The sequence below is a fragment of the Hippopotamus amphibius genome, chromosome 7 (assembly GCF_030028045.1).
Source record: "Hippopotamus amphibius kiboko isolate mHipAmp2 chromosome 7, mHipAmp2.hap2, whole genome shotgun sequence".
Taxonomy (NCBI): domain Eukaryota; kingdom Metazoa; phylum Chordata; class Mammalia; order Artiodactyla; family Hippopotamidae; genus Hippopotamus; species Hippopotamus amphibius.
In genome coordinates, this window is record NC_080192.1 from 74,455,524 (window position 1) to 74,475,998 (window position 20,475).

A 20,475-nucleotide genomic window follows, 5' to 3' on the forward strand; every position below is an offset into this window, starting at 1 on the left:
TATTAAACAGTAATTCCCCATTCCTTTCTCTCTCCAGTCTCTGGCAACCACCACTCTGTTTTTTGTCTCTGTGAATATGATTAATTATCTCATATAAATAGAATCATACATTGTCCTTTTGTGACTAGCTTATTTCACTTAGCAAAATGTCTTCAAGTTTCATCCATGTGTACCATGTGTTAGAATTTCCTTCCTTTTTTAAGACTGAATACTATTCCGTTGTATGTATGTACTGTATTTTGTTTATCCATCTGCTGATAGACAGTTGGGTTGCTTCTACCTTTTTGTTATTGTGAATAATACTGCTATGAACACAGGGTAAAAATAGCTTTTCAGAGTTCCTGCTTTCAGTACTTAGAGGTATATACGCATCATGTACATGTTTTTGTGTGGGCATAAGCTTTCATTTCTCTGGAATGAATGCCAAGCAGTGAGATTGCTGGATTGAATGGTAAATATATGTTTAGTTTTTTAAGAAGCGGCCAAACTCTTTTTCATAATGGCCGTACCATTTTATATTCCCACCAGCAATGTGTGAGAGATATAGTTCCTCTGCCTCCTCACTAGCATTTTGAATTGTCACTTAAACTTTTTTTTAGCTGTTCTAATAGTTTTGTAGTGATATTTTGTCATGGTTTTAATCTTCATTTCCCTAATAGCTAATGATGTTGAACTTCTTTTCATGTGCTTGTTTGCCATCTGTATGTCCTCTTTGGTGACATGTTTGCTCACTCTCTAGGTGGGTTGTTTGGTTTCTTTTTTTATTGAGTTTTGAGAGTTCCTTTGTATATTCTAGATGTGAGTACATTTTGAAATAAGTTGTCTGCAAATATTTTCTCCCAGTCTGTGTCTTGTCTTTTCATTCTTTTAATTTTCACCAAGCAAAAGTTTTGAATTTTGATGAAGTCCATTTATCGATTTTTTTTCTTTTATGGATCATGTATGGAAATATTGGTTTTTGTATGTTGATCTGATTGTATCCAGAAACTTTGCTGAACTCATTTATTCCAATACATTTTTAGTGTACTTCTTAGGATTTTCTATATATCAGATCATGTCATCTGTGAAAAGACAGAGTTTTATACTGTCAGCCTGCTAATGAACACCTCATGATGTTCTGTTACTCTCTCCCTCTCACATTTCTGTTCACTGCTGCAGCATCCTAAACCCTGCCACACTTCTCCTCCTACCAGAAGGAGAACCTCATGATTGTCTTACCTTAGTTGGGAAACTTTCTGTGCCTTGCTCAGATTTACTAGAGACTCCAGTTAAGAACTCTGAACTAATATTTCTTATTGATGAATCATATCTCAAATATGAGACTGAAGGTTATCAAGCAGGATATGGTGTCACTAATTCAAGTCCTCTTTAGAAGATAGTCCTTCACCTGAGTTACAGTCAACCCAGATGGCAGAACTTATTGCACTTGCTATACACAGTTAGTCGACTAGCCAAAGACCAGAGAGTAAGCATATACACAGATAGCAGGTATGCTTGAAATCAGTACATGACTTTGAGATGCTTGGAAACAAAAAGGTTTCCTAGAATCCCCATCAAAAATGGAGTACAAGCTAAAGAACTGTTAGATTTGCTTCTGTTTCCTAGAGAGGTGGCTGTCATAAGGGCTGAGCCTCATGCAAAAGAGATACTACGGAATGAAAGGAAATGCTTTAGCAGATCATTATGCCAAACAAGCTGCCTTAACCAAGGTGAGGTTCCTAACTAAACCCTCAAAGGATAAATCTCTGGAGGAATCAGAGAGGCCATTATAGAATATCAATGTTTAGCCCCAGATTCTAAAAAAGAATCTTAAAAAACATAACCTGATTCACTCAAGTCATCTCTGGTGCTCCCAAGATGACCACTTGGTGGCGCCAGATGACTTCAGATGACATCAGCTAAATTTTTCTGTGAAAAACTACCCATCATGCTACAGACAAATTGGATACTATCTTAAATTAACATTGGTAAAGAAACTTTAAAAAGAAAACTTTTTAACAGGTTATTTTCAGGTCGTGTTTCACCTGTAAACATAATCTTGGAAAAACTAAAGGTGGGACATGGCCTGGAACCAAAGCCTCCAGGATCCTTGGACACCTTCAAGTGGATTTTATCCAGCTTCTACCCTTCATGAAATTTAAATGTGTTTTAGTTTTTAATGTGCCTGTTTTTATGATGAACTGAAGCATTTGATTGCTATGATAAGCTATAGTCCTTACTAAAAGCTGCTTGATTTTTTGTGTTTCCAACCTAGGACATCCCATTTTTTATATCAGGTGATCAAGGCACACACTTTACAGGAATCAATGACATCCTTAACTTAAAATTAGCAAAAATTTCAGAAACCTTTTAGCTCCCTGGCAAAGGGTACACCCAGAGGCCCTTATGGCCATACGGTGCCCTTGTTTTATTTTGGTTTGGGTTTTTTGGCCACGCCACACGGCTTACCAGGGATTGAACCCATGCCCTTGGCAGTGAAAGTGCAGAGTCCTAACCACTGGACAGTCAGGGAATTCCTTGGTTCAATCCCTTGAGGATACATCAGTTATCCCTCTAAGAACTGAATCCATTTATTTAGAGATTCCACTTCCAATACTAGACTCTGCTACATGCAGACATGGCAAAATATTACAAGGGATTCATATACTCTATCCAGTCCTATCATAAACAGGTTAAGGACAGCTTCCCACAGCATCTTCCTAAACACCCTTTTGTGATCTTCAACCATGAGATTTTTGTCTAAGACATCAGAGAAGAACTGCCCTTGAACTGTATTATATGGAACCCTATCAGGTATTGTTAGCAGCAAATACAGCAGTGAAACTCTAGGGAGTCAGTTCTTTAAAACATATTTCACAACTAAAGAAGAATTTCAGAATTGACATGACTGGAAGCCTATTCCAGTAGAAGACTTCAAACGGAGGATTCTCCAAGATGCTCTAGAAGCTGTTGATCTTCAGAAGTATACAGCTGCCTAAAGACATTTGGAATAAATAGATGACTTCAGATAATGATAGCTTTGCCCAAGATGTCAGACCAAGACCTGTGTCAAAGCCCTGTTTTGTCTAACACAATATTCTAAATCAACCATACTTCAAAAAAGAAAAAAAAAAGGGCTGTTTTGTTTTTCATTTGCTTGCTTATAGTTATTATTCTCATTTCTATTGATCCCTGTTTGTCATCCACCCATAATGACCTGTTTTTTCTTTCCTCTTTATTATAATTGTTAGGTCAGAACATACTCATTCTAACGCCCTTCTTAGATTATCCTAAGTAGTAGTCAGTACTTTAAATCTTACTAACTGCTGGATATGCCATCCATTGACAGACCACCATATAGTTTTCCATATATGAACATATATGAACAGTTCTGGTCTCACCAAATGAGACTATATAGAGATAGAGCCAATGGTTTTTCCACTTGCATCTACAGGGACAAGTGACCTTAAATAAATCAACCTGTGACTTTGCTAGTGTCCCTCTATCCCAGAGAAAGAGCCAGTTATCACAATCTATTAATCAGAACCCAAGCAATTCTAAATTTGGATAAAACAGCCTTCATTAGGGTAGTGGGCCAGTTACTTAACAGCTGGAAGGAAGTGAAGGGATCCAAATATGTAACACAGCTAATGTAAGGCTTTGGTTCTAATACCATGTCATGAACAACTCCCTTTTTCCTGGATCTCTATGTGCCCCTACTGGATTCTACTCCATTTGCCGCCAGGTCAACTGGTCTTGTTTGCCTCAGACTAACACTTCATGCACGTTAGGAATAGCATTCCAAAACTGTCTGTATATAGAAATCCTAACTTTATAAATTACCAATGCTGGAAATTCCAACCCAGGCAAGAGCTCCAAAATGAGGTCACCCTTAAGTTATTCGTGTACTCTATACCTTGGGGAATTGCTGACTCCTTGTTTATGTGAACAATCAGAGTAGTATTTTCAATGGTGGGAGATTAAAAGACTGTAAGAGACCTATCACTAACTCTGGCAGAAGTTACTAATGACATCACCTCTTCCCTTGATAAAAGATCTGTAGATTTGTCTCAACTCTGGTTCAAGTAGTTATGGGCAGTTGCTTTGCTCTGAACTTCTTATTGACTAATCATGGTGGCATCTGTGCCATTGCTATTCATGCTATACTTGGATCAATTGAAACATGCATGGTATAACAGGCAATACATCACCTTAAAGAAAACACTACCTACTTGACTCAATGGTTCTGCACAACTGCTCTCTCATCAGATGGTTGCCATGATGCTACAACAACAAAAAGACCAAAAAGATCTCATGATACAGTTTCCTATGAAGATAACCAAACAATTCTCAGGAAAGGTCTGGCTCTCTAGCATCTCTGAATTGGTCAACCTCTCTCAAGCAAGAAAACGACCAAAAGGGAGAACTGAGGGACTAAATATACCAATGGACAATGGATACACCTTATATGACAGTAGAACTCTGTCCCACACCTTTGCAGCAACCAGCATGGAAGCCAAACCACAGCCTCATCAGCAATCAGCTCAGAACAGCTAAAAATTGGTCAGTGACTGGTAGTATCCCTATTCTTTGCCCTCACTTCCAACTTACAACCAACCATAGAAAGCCAAATATGCTCCCCACATCAATCACATAACATATCCTGCTCCTAATTAACCCCCCTCCAGCTTTCCCATGCCAACAACTTCCAATCAGGGCATACCTGAAGCTTCCTTTTCTTTCTTTTTTTTTTCTTCTCATTGTAAACCTTTCTTACTCCCTGCATGCCTTTGGGTCTCTGCCAAGTGCAGATGATAGTGGCTGATCCTTTGCTGTGGCAAGCTCTGAATAAACAGCCTGTTTGTTCTCATTTGGGTCTTCATTTATTTCCACAAGTGCGAAGCCCTTCATCTTACAGAAGAGAAGACAGACCCAGAGAGTATCATGGATGTGATCTGGTTCCCAAATGGCTTTGCGGTATTGGGGTCTTCAGGCACAGATTCCTGGTCATCTGTCAATATCCATCTTCCTCTTCTTCCTTAGTAACAGAATCCCCAAATTTTAGTTGGGCCCATTCCTGCCCAGGACAAAGACTCCAGTTACCAGCCTCCCTTGCCATCAGCTAGTGGTCTGTAAGCAGAAGTGGTATATTGCAGTTATTTGATGAGGACTGTCTAAACTACAGTCTTTATGTTTATGACTTGTTTATTTGAATAATAATTGAAGAAGCATTTTCACATTGATTTGAATGTGTGTGCTTGTGTAATAAAGAACTTCACTGGCCTTTGCCCCTCATTCTTGGGAGGCAACCTTTAAATCTTTGGAATTTCTTGAATGATAGGAGTGTTTTTGTTGCTTGTAGTGAGCCCCTGCAACCATATCTGATAGTTTATGCTGACGAAGTGATTCGTGGTTGGCCCCTAGTTTACACTAATGAGATGACTCAAGATGGGGGCTGGCCACGCCTGAGATCAACCAAGTGATTAGAGGGTTGGGGCTTTGAGCACGTGCTTGCAGCCCAACCTGGGGGTGGAGAGCACCAGAGATTGAATTCAACTGTGTGTTCCATTGATCATGCCAACGTAATAAAACCCCAATAAAAATTCTGGGCAACAAAGCTCAGGTGAGTTTCCTGGGCTGGAAGCACTCTATATATTGTTGCTACACATCGATATGCCAGCTGCATAATGTATTCCTGGGGAAGACAAAAGACTCACATTTGTGATGCTCTGAAACCTTACCCTATGTGTCTCTTCCTTAGGCTGGGTTTGATTTGTATCCTTTTGCTATAATAAAATTATCATAATACAGCACTTTTTTGAGTTGTGAGAGTTGTTATATAGAATTATCAAGTCTGAGAGAGTAGTGGGAACTCTCACTCCTTTTAGCCAGATGGTCAGAAGGGTGACCTAGGGACCCTCAGTTCATGGCTGGTGTCTGAAGTGAGAGCAGTCTTGTGGGGTTTCCTTAACCTGTGAAGTTTGGCCCAACTCTGGGTAGTTGGAATAAGTCATTGTAGCACTACAAAATAAAACAGCAATGAATTTTCATGGACACATACAACAACCTACCCCCAAAAGATGGAACAATGCTAATCTATATTTGAAATTGAAAAATAATTACAGGAAGCAATATTGTATTTTTCCAAGAAAATATTTGATTGCTAGTGTTCTAGAAGGAAAGATTTTCATCTGGTATGAAAGTGTGCCTTCAGAGTACTGAGAAAACTTGGGCAATACAAGTTGTTTTTCACATTAACACATGGTTAGCAAGGACCTACTGGGTGCTCATTCCTGAGAGGAAGTATGAGAAATGACCTGAAGCAGCTGATAATCTGGTTCAGGAGACAACAAAGTGGCAAGATGATAAAACAACCCGTGGTTTAAATAGCTCGAGACAGTGATAAGAACTATCCCAGTCCACATATTGTTCCATTTTAAATACTTATGGAAACAACAGATGCTTTTACAACTGCAAATGAATAAGACCTGACTTCTCATCAGTGCTCAAGAGAATTATTCCCCAAGGAGGGGGACATATGAACAGGGCTCTGACTGATTATTAGGCTTTAGACAGTGCAGGGGGCATTCCAGGCTGGTGGAGCAGCTTAAGCAGAGCAGCCCAGGCTGGGAAGTGTGGAGGCATGTCTGAGGTATAGCAGGCAAGCTAGTTTGTCTGAAATAGAGGTTCTTGTCAGGAGCAGCAGGAGGATAGGGCAGACTGAAGAGGGCATTGAATGCCAAACTGAGAGGTGAGCATTTATCCTGCAGGCAGTACAAAGGCTTTTGGCAGGGGGCGGGGGGAATGGGTGCACACTGATGAGAATGGTTAACATGGCCGAGATACACAGAGGAAGGGACAGACACTAGGGAAAGACCAGCTACAAAGTTGCTGCAGGCATCCAGGTATAGAAAGTGACCTGGGCAGGGGTTAGAGAAGGGCACTGGTGGGGGGTTGGGGGGGCGGGGGGGGGGAAGTGATACAGTAAACTGTCACCAATGTAAAATATTTGCTATTTCTGCTCGTGAACCTTGACTCTCTGGGATGAAATTCCCATGATTTTTAGGCTCCTAAGCTGGCGTCATGATCTCAGCTGTCTAGATGCCTCCTGTGCATCTTACCTACCTGCTCTCCTCTGCCAAATTCTTGTACCCCTAGATCCTGCTTGCCTGTATGGACCCCCTTTGAGCTGGTTCCCTGAATTCTGGGCTCATCTACGTCATCTGGACTTTAAATGCTTGAAGGACTGTCCTTAGTGCAAGCTAATTCCTTTTAGTGAAGACTCCTCTGTGGTCTATGACAGCTCTTGGTCTTGGCTTCTACACGTAGGCTGCAGATAAGAACTTGAGACCCCGTAAGCTCAGGAATAACTATTATGGAAAATAGAAACTGATAACAAAGACACATACATGGCTTGAAGTAACAGATGAGATAGGAAAATTTATTTAGCAATACTTGGAATATCTGTATGTTTGATTTTTAAAAACAATTTTGTTGAGGTATAATTTACAAACCATAAAATTCACCCCATTTTATATGCAGTGAGTTTTAGTAATTTACCAAATTACTAAACCATCACCATAATCCAGTTTTAGGACAGCCCTACCACCCCAATAAGATCCCTTGAAATATTTGCAGTCACTCTCAGTTGCCACTTCCAGCCCCAGGCAACCACTAATAATCTACTTTGTCTCTGAAGATTTGCCTTTTCTAGCCATTTCATATAAAGGGAACCATACAATATGTGGTCCCTGGCATCTGGCTACTCTCACTTAGAATAGTGTTTTTGAGGTTTTGATTTTAATAATACCCATATTTTAATTGATGTTTAAAAATTTTTTTCAAAAACTCCAAATCTAGTAGCATAAAGATCTATTAAAATTGTTTTGCTCTAACTCTTTAAAAGAGTACTCTACTGCCTCATAAAATTAACATGTATTACAGAGAAACAAGTGCATGAAGGTTTTGTACAGAGAAAGCCTTCAGTCTCTCAAACCCCAAACTACAGCTGTGAACCAGGAGGAAAGAAGTCCAGCAGTTAGGTGTGTAGGGCAGGGCATGGCACTCTCCAGAGCTCAGTTTCCTTAGCTGTAAAATACGGCTGGGCAAGGTCACTGGTGGCTCCACCTTCCTCAGCCTTCACTCTCTTCACCCACACAACACCCCCACTCCCATCAGTAACAGGATGGGGGGACAGAGCACAAGTGGTTATAAAAACACCCCCACCAGGTAGGAAATCACCAAACTAGGTGGTTTCTCAGCTTCCCTTCAGCTCTAAATTTATGAATCAACTTCCCTCCCATTCATTAAGCTCCCAAGGTTTCTCTTTTGGGTGAAGCCTTAATGTAACGCTGAGGGTCTTGAATTTGGAAAGGCTTTAGTTAGAGGACACACATTACTACTGGAGTTCATTTAAAGGGAAGTATACAATATGTATAGTTCTGGCATCTGGTCAGTGGGCTTCCCAGTTTCACTAAATTTGAAGAGTAACTAGTACAAATTCTCTGATGTGCAAAAAGGGCAGAACATCCAGCAAAGGCTTTCCCACATGCATTATGTCTCCAGGGTTTCTAACCAGTGAGGTGAGTTTGCTGATGTTTATAAGGGGAGGAGGTTTGGCTGAGGCTCTCCCGCATTCACCATATCCATAGGGTTTTTCTCAAGAACGAATTCTCTGATGCTTAATAAGGGATGTGCTCTGATTGAAGGCCTTCCCACATTTACTGCTTTCTTAACGATTCTCTTTAGTATGTATCCCTGATGCTTAGAAGTTTAGGAAGGCAAGAAGTATTACTAATGGCTTTTACCATACTTGAGTTTCTCTCCAGTATGAGTTGCCTGGTTTGGGTTTTGTTTTTGTTTTTTGGAACAATACGTGACTGAAGGCTGTGCTATACTCATTACACTGATAAAGCTTCTCCCCAGTATAAACTCTCTGATGTTGAATAATGGGTGTCCTCTAATTAAAGCCTTTCCAAATCCATTATGCTTACATAGTTTCTTACTAGTTTGAATTCTCTGGTGTTTGATAAGGGAGGAGGTGTGATGAAAGCCCACTCCCTCTTGATATTAATAAAGCTTCAGTTTAGTATGTCCTGTCTTGACATTGAACAAGATGGGTCCTCCGACCAAAAGTCTTCCCACATACGTTACACTCATAGGCTCTCTTTCTAATATATATCCTCTGAGATTTAGTGGTGTGTGTACTCCAGCTGAAAGCCTTCCCACATTGGCTGAATTCATAGGGTTTTTTTTCCAGCATGACTTTTCTGATGTTTAATAAGGGATGCAGTGTGAGCAAAGGCTCTTCCACATTCGTTACATTTGTAGGGTTTCTCTCCAGTATGAAATCGATAATGTTGAGTGAGAGATGAACTCTGGCTGAAGGCTCTCCCACATCTATTACATTTGTAGGGTTTCTCCCCTGTGTGAAATCTATAATGTACAATGAGAGAGGAACTCTGGCTGAAGGTTCTCCCACATTCTCTGCATTCATAGGGCTTTTCTCCAGTGTGAGTTCTCTGATGTTTAATAAGGGATGAAGTATGACCAAAGGCCCTTCCACATTCATTACATTTGTAGGGTTTCTCTCCAGTATGAAATCTATAATGTAGAACAAGAGATGAACTCTGGCTGAAGGCTCTCCCACATTCGCTGCATTCATAGGGCTTTTCTCCAGTATGAGTTCTCTGATGTTTAATAAGGGATGAAATATGACCAAAGGCTCTTCCACATTCACTGCACTCATAGGGCTTTTCTCCAGTGTGACATCTCTGATGGCGCCTGAGTTCTGACTGGAAATGGAACAACTTCCCACATTCATTGCATTTACAAGATTTCTTCCCTGGATGGGTTCTCTGAGAGTTATTTCTCCCTGAAGTCTGTGTGAATTCTGTATCACATTTATAGTCTCCTTCTCCTGTGGGAACACTGTGTTGGTTAATAGGGACTAATCTTAAACCTAAATTTGTCACGAATTCACTCCACTCATGATCTCTCCTAAGGGTGGTAGTAGCTTTGTGAGTGAGTGATGTTTCTATCAGTTGTCTCTCCTGTTTTTTCGGATACATCTCTAACTGGTCATCACAACCACAAGTTGCTTTCAGTTTGGAGGACCAGAATTCATCTCTAATGTGTTTTTCCACTGATGCTATCTGGAATAATTCTTCTTTGGAAAATCCCTGACTTAGCATTGATTCCTTGGCTTGAGGCCTTCTCTCCCAGTCTGGAAAGAAAAAAAAAAAAAAGACAGTCTAGTATTACCTGTTCTGTGTGCCAAGAGGAAGCAGAGTCCTTTGATAGACGTAAGATAATTAACCTTTAAAATATATCTAAAGAAGTGAACAGTTTCTTCCAAGAGTGGTGTATGTCTGAAGAACATTGTGGAGATGTCAAGAATAAGATAAGCAGGTAACTAGAGATTGGGAAAACCTGAGAGAACAGTGTTTAGATTCCAGTACACAAGGTAAGTCCAAAGATTGTAAAGATGAGAGGAGGGTAGGAAGATGCCCTCCAAAGTCTTCCCTCAACACCTCAGTCCACACCACACATTATTATGTATTTTTATATATATATATATACACACACACACACATATAACATGTATTATATTACTGTATGTAACTGTGGTAGGCAGATTATCCCCAAAAGATGTCCAGGCTCTAATTCTAAGAACATATAAATATGTTACTTTACATGGAAAAAGGGACTTTGCAGACGTGATTAAGGGCACAGACTTTGAGATGGTGAGATTATCCTGAATCATTAAGGTGGGCCCAATCTAATCACATGAGTTCTGAAAATCAGAGAACATTTCCTGGCTGAGTCAGACAGATGTGGTGTGAGAAGGACTCAACCCACCATTTCTGGCTTTGAAGGTAGAGGAAGGGCCCCATGGGCCAAGGAAGGTAGCAGTCTCTAGAAGCTAGGAACACCCCTCAGCTTACAGCCAGCAAGAAAATGAGGAGCTCAGTTTTACAATTGCAAGAACTTGGTTCTGCCGACAACACAAATGAACAGGAAACAGATTCTCCCCTAGACACTCCAGAAACGAACTCGGCCCTGCTGATACCCTGGTTGTAACAGTGTGAGACCCATGCCTGATTCTGACCTATGAACCGTGAGATAATAAACGTGTTGCTCAAAACTGCTAAGTTTGTGACAATTTGTTTCAGCAACAACAGAAAGCTAATACAATAATAAAGACCCTTCTGAAGAGGGAAATGACTGGCAATGCCTAACCAGGGCTCCCAGAGACCAGATTCTGTGTCAGTAGGTCTAGTGTGGCTCCTGGGAATCTCAATGTTTAACAAGCTCCCCAAGAGAAACACAGCCACGTTTGTAGAACCCTGTAAAGAGACAGATGTTAAAGATGAGACTAGATCCAGGCATCAGATCCTTGCCCTCACTGTGGAAGGAAACAAGATCAAGAGAGTAAATACAGAGCAGGTCAGCACCTTCCCTCTCTGTCCTCTCTTCTAGCTTTCTCTAGAGGCCCAGCCTGTGCTCTCAGGATTTAAGCCCTGCTTTCTGGCTCTTTAACTCTGGCCTGAGGCTGATTGTGCCTCAGAGATGGACACTGACACAGACGGTCATCTCTAGTATGCTTGGGCTACACATGGCAGCCAGGAGACCTTTGTGTCCAGAATTCTGCCCCAAGGGGTGGAGCCTATGGGGTACTCTCAGGTCACCTAGAGATAAACAATTTCAAAGAGATGCCAGCAACAGCTGGTGAGGAGTAGTCTTTTTTCCTGTAAACACCTCTGTTGCAGCTTAGCTTAAATTTGAAGTATCCTTACGTTGATCTTCCAGACATCATCTATCAGGATGTCCTTGCCAGTAACCCTTTAATTTCTGGGCTACTTAATTGTTCTGTCTGATCCCTTGCTAATTCTCTTTGCCCTGCTGATATAGGATTGCTGGGCACTTACATCTGCTGATCCTTAGGTTCCATCTAACACTAACCGTGTGACGTCTAGTGATGATGCACAGCCCCAAGAACCCTGAAGGGTGGGCAGAGATGGGTAACAAGGGAAAGATAAGCACTAAAGAAGAAGACAAACATCTCTTCACACCAGAAAACATTACAAAAGCCTACAAGTATTCAAAATACTGGAGTTGAGGGTTCCTGGCAAGTGACCTCACCTTCTCAAAGAAGAGCCACCTGACCCAGGGTTCAGGGGAACTTCCCACTCTCAGTTGGGCCTTATTATTTGTGATGCTGCTTTGGTCCAACTCACTCACCTAAGTGGACACCTGTTGAGATTTCTCTCTCCAAAATACAGGGCTCTTCCCCTTCCTCCAACTGGCAGATCACATATGGTTTGGACACAGGAGAGCCTGGTGGTAGAGAAGGAAAAGGATCATGACTGTGTGTGTTAGAGGCCAAGGCTTGTGGATAGCCTCCAGAGAATTAAGTATTGTGAAGTATTAGGAGCAGAGTCCTGAAACTTCTTATTCTGATCTCATATGGAGTGGGACTTTTCCTGGGAACATGAAGCAGAAATACTGTATCTCTGGACCCCAAAGCGAATATAAATATCTAATTCCAGAATCCCAGGGCAGAAATCAGCCAACAGGCCCAGATACCCCTAGCTTTTAAACACCGAGGAAATAAAGATGGCCTGGTGGGCAGGCTCTGGGCTCTGGAGGAGCTGAGCTCACCGAGGGAGGCCAGGTTCTTGAAATTCTCCAGCATCACCTCCCGGTACAGGTCCTTCTGAGCAGGGTCCAGCTGCCCCCACTCCCACCGGGTGAATTCCACAGCCACATCCTCAAATGTCATCAGGTCCTGAAACAACAGAAGGCACTCTTGCACCCTCGAGGAGCACACTCATGGCTCTGGGGAGAAGAGTAGATGGGTTTCTGAGTAGAACCTCAGGATGTACAAGAAGGTATTCCGAGATTTCCTAGCCATCGCAATGCTTCTGTTCTGGGTTTTATCATCTCAAAAATATTTTAAGCTGCTTCAGGGATTGTGTAACCAGGGTCTCGGGAGAATCAAGCCTACAGAGATACTCTGCTCATGTGGGAGAGATAAATTACAATCCATTTCCTCAATTTTCAAAAGGTTTTACTCTCAATTTAGTGACCTTTAAATAGAATCAGAAGTAACAGACTCACATGCTCTGCATTCTGAAATGCACTAGTATCAACAGTCTTCTAATTAAGTATTTTTGAAACTTGTGACCTAGAATTTCAATGACAATTCTTACTAAGGCCAAATCGAATCATTTGGGGCTTAGAATAACTTATCCTCGTAACAGCCTGCCAGCACACAGTTCACTGAAAGTATATCAAGTGGCCTTATAGTGAATCAGGAAGTCTTTCGCACGTTTGATTAACATAAATCCTCTCCCCCAAAGCCTAACCATTTTTCAGCTCCTGAATGTGCAAAGTTGAGAGTGAGACCCTAGATCTCACAGCCCCACAAGGTACAACCATTCTGTGGGTCCCAGCCAAAACTATCCTGTCACTCTCTGTAACAGCAATGCTCTCATTTGACTTACATTGTACAATAATCCATAAACTATGAACTAAAAAGCCGATAAGTGGAGGCAGTATAAATTCCTGTTACTTTCCCCAAAAAACATTTAAAAGTCAAATCCCATTTAGATACTAAGGATTCCACAGAATAAGCCAAAATAACAATTTTATATTAACTTAAAGGCAGTCCAAAATAATCAAATGTGGAAAACTCACTACTTTAGTAACCTCTTGTGATAGATTATACTATTTGTTCAAAATAGTCATTGACCCTCCCTATGAAATTGATCTTCCTACTCTACTGACTCAGGTGTGGCCAAATAATCTGCTTTCACAAATGGAATGTGAAGGAAGAGACATGAGCTACTTATGAGCAAAAGCCTTCAGAGTCAGTGGAGGTTCTGCAATTGCTTCTTTTTCCTCTGCTTGGAGAACAGCAAATGATCCCAGAGTGAAGATATGGGGGAAAACTACAGGTTGCATGTAATGTGGACAAGAATTAAACCGTTGTTGGTATAAGTCTTTCAGGGTTTGCTGTTGTTATCACAGCATAACTAGCCTAAACTGACTCATTAAAAAAGCTGGTACTTCTGCCATAACAAAAAGTCTAAAATACATGACACAGGCTTCAGGGCCAGGCAGTGAGGAAACTTATTGGCAAGATGACAACCCATGTAATTTGGTGGCAAACTGCAGGCTAAAACTGTTGCTGCAGATGCAGAGAATGGACTGGAGGACACGGGGTTGGGGCGGGGGTGGGGTGAAGGGGAAGCTGGGATGAAGTGAGAGAGTAGCATAGACACAGATACACTACCAACTGTAAAATAGATAGCTAGTGGGAAGTTGCTGCATAACAAAGGGAGATCAACTCGATGATGGGTGATGCTTAGAGGGCCAGGACAGGGAGGGTGGGAGGGAGTCGCAGGAGGGAGGGGATATGGGGATATTGTATAAATACAGCTGATTCACTTTGGTGTACCTCAAAAGCTGGTACAAGAGTGTAAAGCAATTATATTCCAATAAGGAGCTAAAATAAATAAATAAAAATAAATAAACAAAAAATAAATAAATCTGTTGCTGCAGTAACTTGAAAGAGGAAGCATGCAAACATGAGCTTGTGATGTCATGAAAAGAGGAGGGAAACATAACAGCAGTAATATGAGTTGGTTGTCTTTGGCTGCACTTGACAAAGTATTACAGGAGAAAAACAATGAGCTCAAGAGTTTGCTGACCTGCAAAATAAAAATGTAAGGCAAATAGAAAGTGTCCAGAAATTCCAGGGCTTGCAGGGTTGAAGATTTAACCAATTCTCATTTCCAACTGGTGAAAGACAAAATAGATATGGCTTTTGCATGACAAGGGACGATTAAAACTCAGCCTAATGGCAAGGACCAAATCATGGGTGTGATTGTCAAACCTTTTGTTTAAACCTTTTAATAATTTCAGATGGCTCCCAGCAGATCCCAGTGGAACCAAGTTGCTCAGAGTGACTAAAAGTATGGTTTTCCCAAGGAAACTCCAAAAGCTCCACAGTTAAGTCTAAAGAGCGGCACATACTTCAACAAGAACTGTGGGAAAAGCTATTGACACATGGAGCTAATGGAAGCAAATACACAAAAAGCTGGTCAAGTTTTTGAGAGTCAGTCACACTGAATGTTCCTGACTTGAAACAATCCCTAGGCCATCAACGTACTCAGACAGGATGAAAAAGTTGCTTAGCCCTCAAAAGAGTTTATTCTCTAATATCATCTTCATATATGACCAAGGGGGATACTGCAAAAGGAAGGAAATTCTGGAGGGCAGAGCCAAAAGCCAAGGAGAACATTGGACTGGGGAGCTACACCCAGGGAGCAGAACCAGCACTCATAACCAAAAGAATTCCCCACTCCCAAGGCCATGGTCCTCACCAAGTAGAACTTCATAACTGTTACGGACCAGGGACTGCTGGCTTCTCTCAAGCTTCCCCTTTCTGAATAGGGGTGTTTATTGTGGTTACCCAACCCCATCGTTCCACTGTATGTGGGATATGTGGATTCAGGCAACATGTCTTTTTCACAGGTCTCCATATCCAGAGGAGAAACATCCAGACCTGATGTCCAAACTATCACACCATCCAGGACTTCACTGCTGATGCTCGGACTGGATGGGGCTTTTGGGTTCTCTCTCCTGGGGAGAGATTTTGTGTGCAGGAGGGAGGGAAGTGAACATCTGTGAGTAAGAAAACAGTGTAATTACTTGTTCAGAATATTTACTGCCTCTCCCTCTGGGCCCCTCACTATGGGAGGCTTATACTTCCCACCTCATGGACATTAGGCTTGGTCACATGACCTGCTCTGGCCAATGGGTTGTGAGCAGAAGCAGTACATGCCACTTCTCAGCAGAAGCTTGGAGAGCCATCTCCTGTTTCTGACACTGTACCTTCCCCCAGCCACAAGAACAGCACATCCCAGAGCAGGGCTGATCCTTCAGCCTGAATCCCAGAGTGAAGAGGGTGTGGAACAGAGTCACAGCCAGCCCACTAATGATAGGTAATGAATAGAAGAAACACACTTCATTACTCGGAGCCATTGAGATCTGGGGGCTGTTGTTCACACAGCATAACTAGACAAAGCTCTCTGATACACCTCTGAATGGTGTACATCAAGGCCAAAGAAGTTTAAGCTTTTTTACTCTACTAATTACTTGAGAGAATTCCTTATTGGTAAGGGTTTCCCGTATTGACTAAAAAAATAATTATAAATGTTTATTATGAAGCCGGAATCCCACTAAATCACCATCTCAGATGCTAGGAAACGATGCAGGCTGGCGTTCACAGCCCTCCACTTGGTTCTCTCTCCACATCCAGCCTCCTACAGCCAAACCTTAATCCACCTCTACAGTCAGTCACCATTAACCCCTTCATCTCCATCACAACCGAAGCTCACGAGGACTAAGCAACTCCATTTGCCAGAAGACTCCAACAACCACATGAGGTAGTTGTATTACCATGTGGTTAAGAGTCTGGAGCCAGACAACCCAGATTTGAAACCGGCTCCCTTCTTTACCAGCTAGACAACCATGACTGAGCTACTCTCTCTCTCTGTGCCTTGGTTTCCTCAGTTTACCTCTCTATGCCTCAGTTGCCATTCTTCAAAATGCAACTGTTTTAAAGATGAAATTCATTAGGATAGATAAATTGCGTACAATAGCTCCTGACACCTAGTTGGTTCTCAGCAAATAATAGCTCTTATTATTTTCAGCAGCATCATCCACGAGGTCATCATCTGCATTTCAAGTTGGCAAAAGCAGGGCATTGAGAGTTTAGGTGATTCATCCAAGGCATGCAGCCAGAAGCAGTGATGTTAAGTCTGTCCCCACACGAATCCAGGAAGATAACATTTGCACAGGGGTCCGGCCTCAAATGACTCCCTCAGTTGCCCAAACCCTCAGAACCTCCTTGTCCCCACTTCTCCATGCGCCTTCCCCAACCTCTCTGGCACAGGCTGATTCTCCTTTCCCCAAACTCTGATGGAAAGTTCTGTCTGTGCCACTCCACATGCCATCAAGCCACACACATCCTTACTGAGATTGGGGCTGCATCTTGGGTGTCAGAGTCCTCTCCCCCCTGTTGCTGTGACACTCTTTCAGGGCCAGGGCACTCCCACATTACTTGGTGCTCACCACAGTGCCCATTACAGAAGTAAACCAAAGGATGTGAGTAAGTGCACACTGACTAGAGTGGAGAGGGCCCTGGGCGAGGGGCATTGGGGTCAGTTCCCTTTGGCAAACAAGGAGGCTCCAGAGAAAAGGAGGCAGAACTATCCATAGTTCAGGCATTTGAGGAAAAATTAAGAGAACCCCAACTCACCTGTGGCCTGGCTTTCAGGAATAAACTGGCTATTCCCTTTTCTCCTGGGCATCTCTCTGGAGGAAGACCAGGGTCCTGAGAAGGGAGAACTAGGAAGGAAATTTATAGCTCCCAGACTCCCCAAGTCAGTGTGTCACCCCCATGGTTCTGGGGACAAGGCTGGGGCAAAGGGAGCTGATGGACGGGCTAGAGGCTACCCTTGTACACAGCTGCATGAGGTCCCCACCATAGGCCACAGCAAGCTGTAGGTAGCTGAAATGTGACCACAATCTGGCCACTCCAATGGAGAGTTATTTACTGGGCCTCCAATATGCAAGTCCTTCACTAGGCCTTTTGAAAATGTAAACATGGAGAAGACCTTCAACAAACTTTAATGTAACCTGGGGGTAAAAGACAGGTTAACAATACAAAATAAAGCCTAGGGCAAGGCCACATAGGACTTTAGGAGAAGTTACAGCTCTCCCCTTACCGCTGGGAACCAGCTCAGAGGCCAGCTCTTCCTGAGAAGCTGTCCTCTGTGTTCTTAAGAACCGTTAGGTCTCTGGAGTGTTTTTTGAGAGCCCCTCTATTATAGGTCTTTATATCATACTGTTTTTAAAGCCTGCAAACAAAAAACTAACCCCAACCGTGCCAGACAAGTGGTTAAGGCCACCACCAACAAAAGCATGGAGGTAGGCAGGCAGCGTGGTATAGCACAGGTCAGCACATTTCAAACTTTAATGTACATATGGATTCCTGAGGATCTTGCTAAACAGACTCTGTTCAGGGGATATGGGGTGGAGCCTGAGAGTCTGCATTTCTAAAGAGCTTCCAGGAGAGGCCTGTGCTGCTGGTCTACAGACCACAAGGCATATAGGAAAAAGAAGAGGGTGGGAGTCCCAGAGATTTGACCCAGCTCTGTTATTGGCCACTTTTATGACCTTGAGCATGTGCACTGAAGAAAAAAAAGTCAAATTAAAATGCCCACTTGGTGAAGGACAGGAGATTCTAACTTAGAAAGGAATGGCTTAAAATCTCCTGGGTCACCTAGACTGTGCTCTCCCCAACACTAGTGGAGGGGGGTGGTCACAGGAGGTGCCCACCTTGTACACAGCTGAGCTGGAAGAATACTATTACTTAATGAAATGATAAAGGAAGTGAGTGGCAAGGCTCCAAATGGCCAAGGGCCACTCCCTCACAGGTTTGTTTGCCCTCCCCCTGCCACAGCAGGAAGAGATCCCCTCCTGCTCTCCCCTCTCTTCTCTGGCCTTTGGGACAAGTCTCGTGGCCATCCCCTCCACCTCCACCATGGTCTCTGGATGCTGGGATTTCATGCTCCTGGGCCTGGAAAATTAGGCACCACCACAGGGAAGGCGGCTGGCTGCAGGCTCTGCCCCTCCAGTGGGATTTCCTGGCCCTTTCCTAGGGTCCTCCACCTTCTCGGCCCAGTACTAATCCCCCAGGACGCTTCTGGCCCGCGGCAACCTCGAGAGCCAAACCTGATGCTGTGGAGTCCATAGTTGGGGCTAAGGGGCGATGTCCTTTCACTAGGTCCAAACCTCTGTCTTTCGGCCGCGGCCCTTCGGTCCTCCCGGGGTTCAGGGAGCCGGGAGCAAGCTGGGTGACACCTGGCATTCCCACTCCGCGCAGCGACGCCCCGCCGAGCCGCAAAGTCCAGAGCAGCGCTGTCAAACCGGGATCCGCTACCCAGCGGCGCGCGGCGCGGCTGCGGGGGGCGACGCTCTGCTCCCGCTCCCACGCCCACTTCCAGACCCCTCACATGCCCGGCCTCCGCCCACCGGCTCCGCTCCGCCGCCCTCCTCCTCGGGACCAGGCTCTGGAACCCAGCTCCCACGCAGACCACCAGGAAACCCGGCCACAGCCACACCTGCGACCTCGGTGCCCCGCGCTCCTCCCCTGCCCGGAGGCAGCAGGGCTTCTGGGGAGAGCCTCACAGGGAACCGCCGGCCCTGCAACGCTGCGTCCAGCTCCAGGCCTCCTCAGCCCCTCGCAGGCGGGCAGACGGAGGGCCGCTCCCCACTCTGTCACGGGCTCTGGGCGCGGTGCCCAGGGCAGGCCTGCGCGTCAGGAGTCGCTCAACCCACAAAAATCCGAGAGACAGCCGGGTTCCAGCCCCGGCCCCGCCTCCCGAGACCTGTCCTGAGCCTGCGCAGACCGGCCGCCACATGGGGGTCCGGGCAACCAGTGTCCGGGGCGTGTACGTGGGGTTGGGATGAGCGGCGCCTGCGCCCTGGCGGCTTGGGGGCGCTTGGGTGCTGGGCTCCCGCAGCTGCCTGCGGGGCAAGTGCTCACCAGCTACTTGGGTGGAGGTTTCACCCAGGTCCCCGTCGCGGGCCAGGAACCGGAAGGAACTCCCATATTGCGAGTGCCTTTAGTATCTGGGCCCGACAAGCTGTTCAGCAGAAGCTACTGGAGTTAAAAAGAGAAGCCTGGGCCCTACCCTGAATCTGCCAAATAAGAATTTCTACGAGGCTCTCCGGACATGGGTATTTCTTATAAAGTGCCCAGGAGATCCTGATGGCTCATTGCGGGCTACTGACTGCTATTCTACAGGCTGTCCCCTGCCTCTCTTTCTCCCGGCCCCCCCCCCACCTCCTCCGCAGTTTGGGGTTCAGCAAAGGGTGAACTCAAAGAAGGCAGGGCTTGGGCTCCCTCCTCTTCTGGAAACCAGTATCATTTAGGACCTAAACGAAATGGAGAACCGGTCTGGATATTAAAACAATAATTCTCTGGAGACACTCCTCAACCAGAGAGGGGACCTGTGAGTACTGAGAGGTTGGTTTATAGACCCTATTTAGCTGTTCAAGTGTTGCCGAGAAAAACCTGGGCTCTTCACCGATGCCGAATAGAAATACAGAGACAGAGCTTTGGAGGAGTAGAAAGGGAAGAGCTTTGGAGGAGTAGAAAAGGAATAGCTTTATTACTTTGCCAGGCAAAGGGGGAACACAGTGGCCAGCACCTCAAGAACTGTGCCCCCCCCCCCCCAGGAAATAGGGAGAGGTCTTATAGTGGGGCTTATGTTCAGGGGTAGGGCTTATGTTCAGGGGTAGGCCGTAAGGATCAAGGCAGTAACAGTCGTGGATTCGTCTGATGGGCGGGTGGTGAGGTAAGTGGGAGTCCGCATCATCCACCTTCAGGTCCAGCTGGTCTGGGGTCTACATGCT

The 20,475-nt window shown here is 44.2% G+C and overlaps 1 protein-coding gene across 2 annotated transcripts; it reads right to left on the reverse strand.

The window, feature by feature from the left end:
• Positions 1-4,846: 4,846 nt before the first annotated feature.
• Positions 4,847-19,432, reverse strand: ZNF514 (zinc finger protein 514). Of its 2 annotated transcripts, none has more exons than XM_057741060.1 (5): positions 18,790-19,432; positions 17,312-17,400; positions 12,643-12,769; positions 12,223-12,318; positions 4,847-5,109 (listed from the first exon to the last, which is right to left on the reverse strand). In XM_057741060.1, exons 1-5 carry the CDS (start codon positions 18,923-18,925, stop codon positions 5,102-5,104), a joined length of 456 nt encoding a protein of 151 aa, XP_057597043.1. In that variant the 5' UTR covers positions 18,926-19,432; the 3' UTR covers positions 4,847-5,101. The 2 variants fall into 2 exon arrangements, with proteins under 2 accessions (XP_057597043.1, XP_057597041.1); XM_057741058.1 differs by lacking the exon at positions 4,847-5,109 and adding an exon at positions 9,076-10,204 and having other exon boundaries at positions 18,790-19,414.
• Between the last annotated feature and the right edge of the window lie 1,043 nt (positions 19,433-20,475).

What these genes read in the sequence shown, in the direction of transcription:
- ZNF514 (XM_057741058.1), bottom strand. Translation starts at nt 18,925, where the DNA reads ATGCCAGGTGTCACCCAGCTTGCTCCCGGCTCCCTGAACCCCGGGAGG. An exon ending in TATGGACTCCACAGCATCAG is followed by an intron (nt 17,401 to 18,789) that starts GTTTGGCTCTCG and finishes TTTCCTTCCTAG; the next exon opens with TTCTCCCTTCTCAGGACCCT. An exon ending in CTCAACAGGTGTCCACTTAG is followed by an intron (nt 10,205 to 12,222) that starts GTGAGTGAGTTG and finishes TTTTCTTTCCAG; the next exon opens with ACTGGGAGAGAAGGCCTCAA.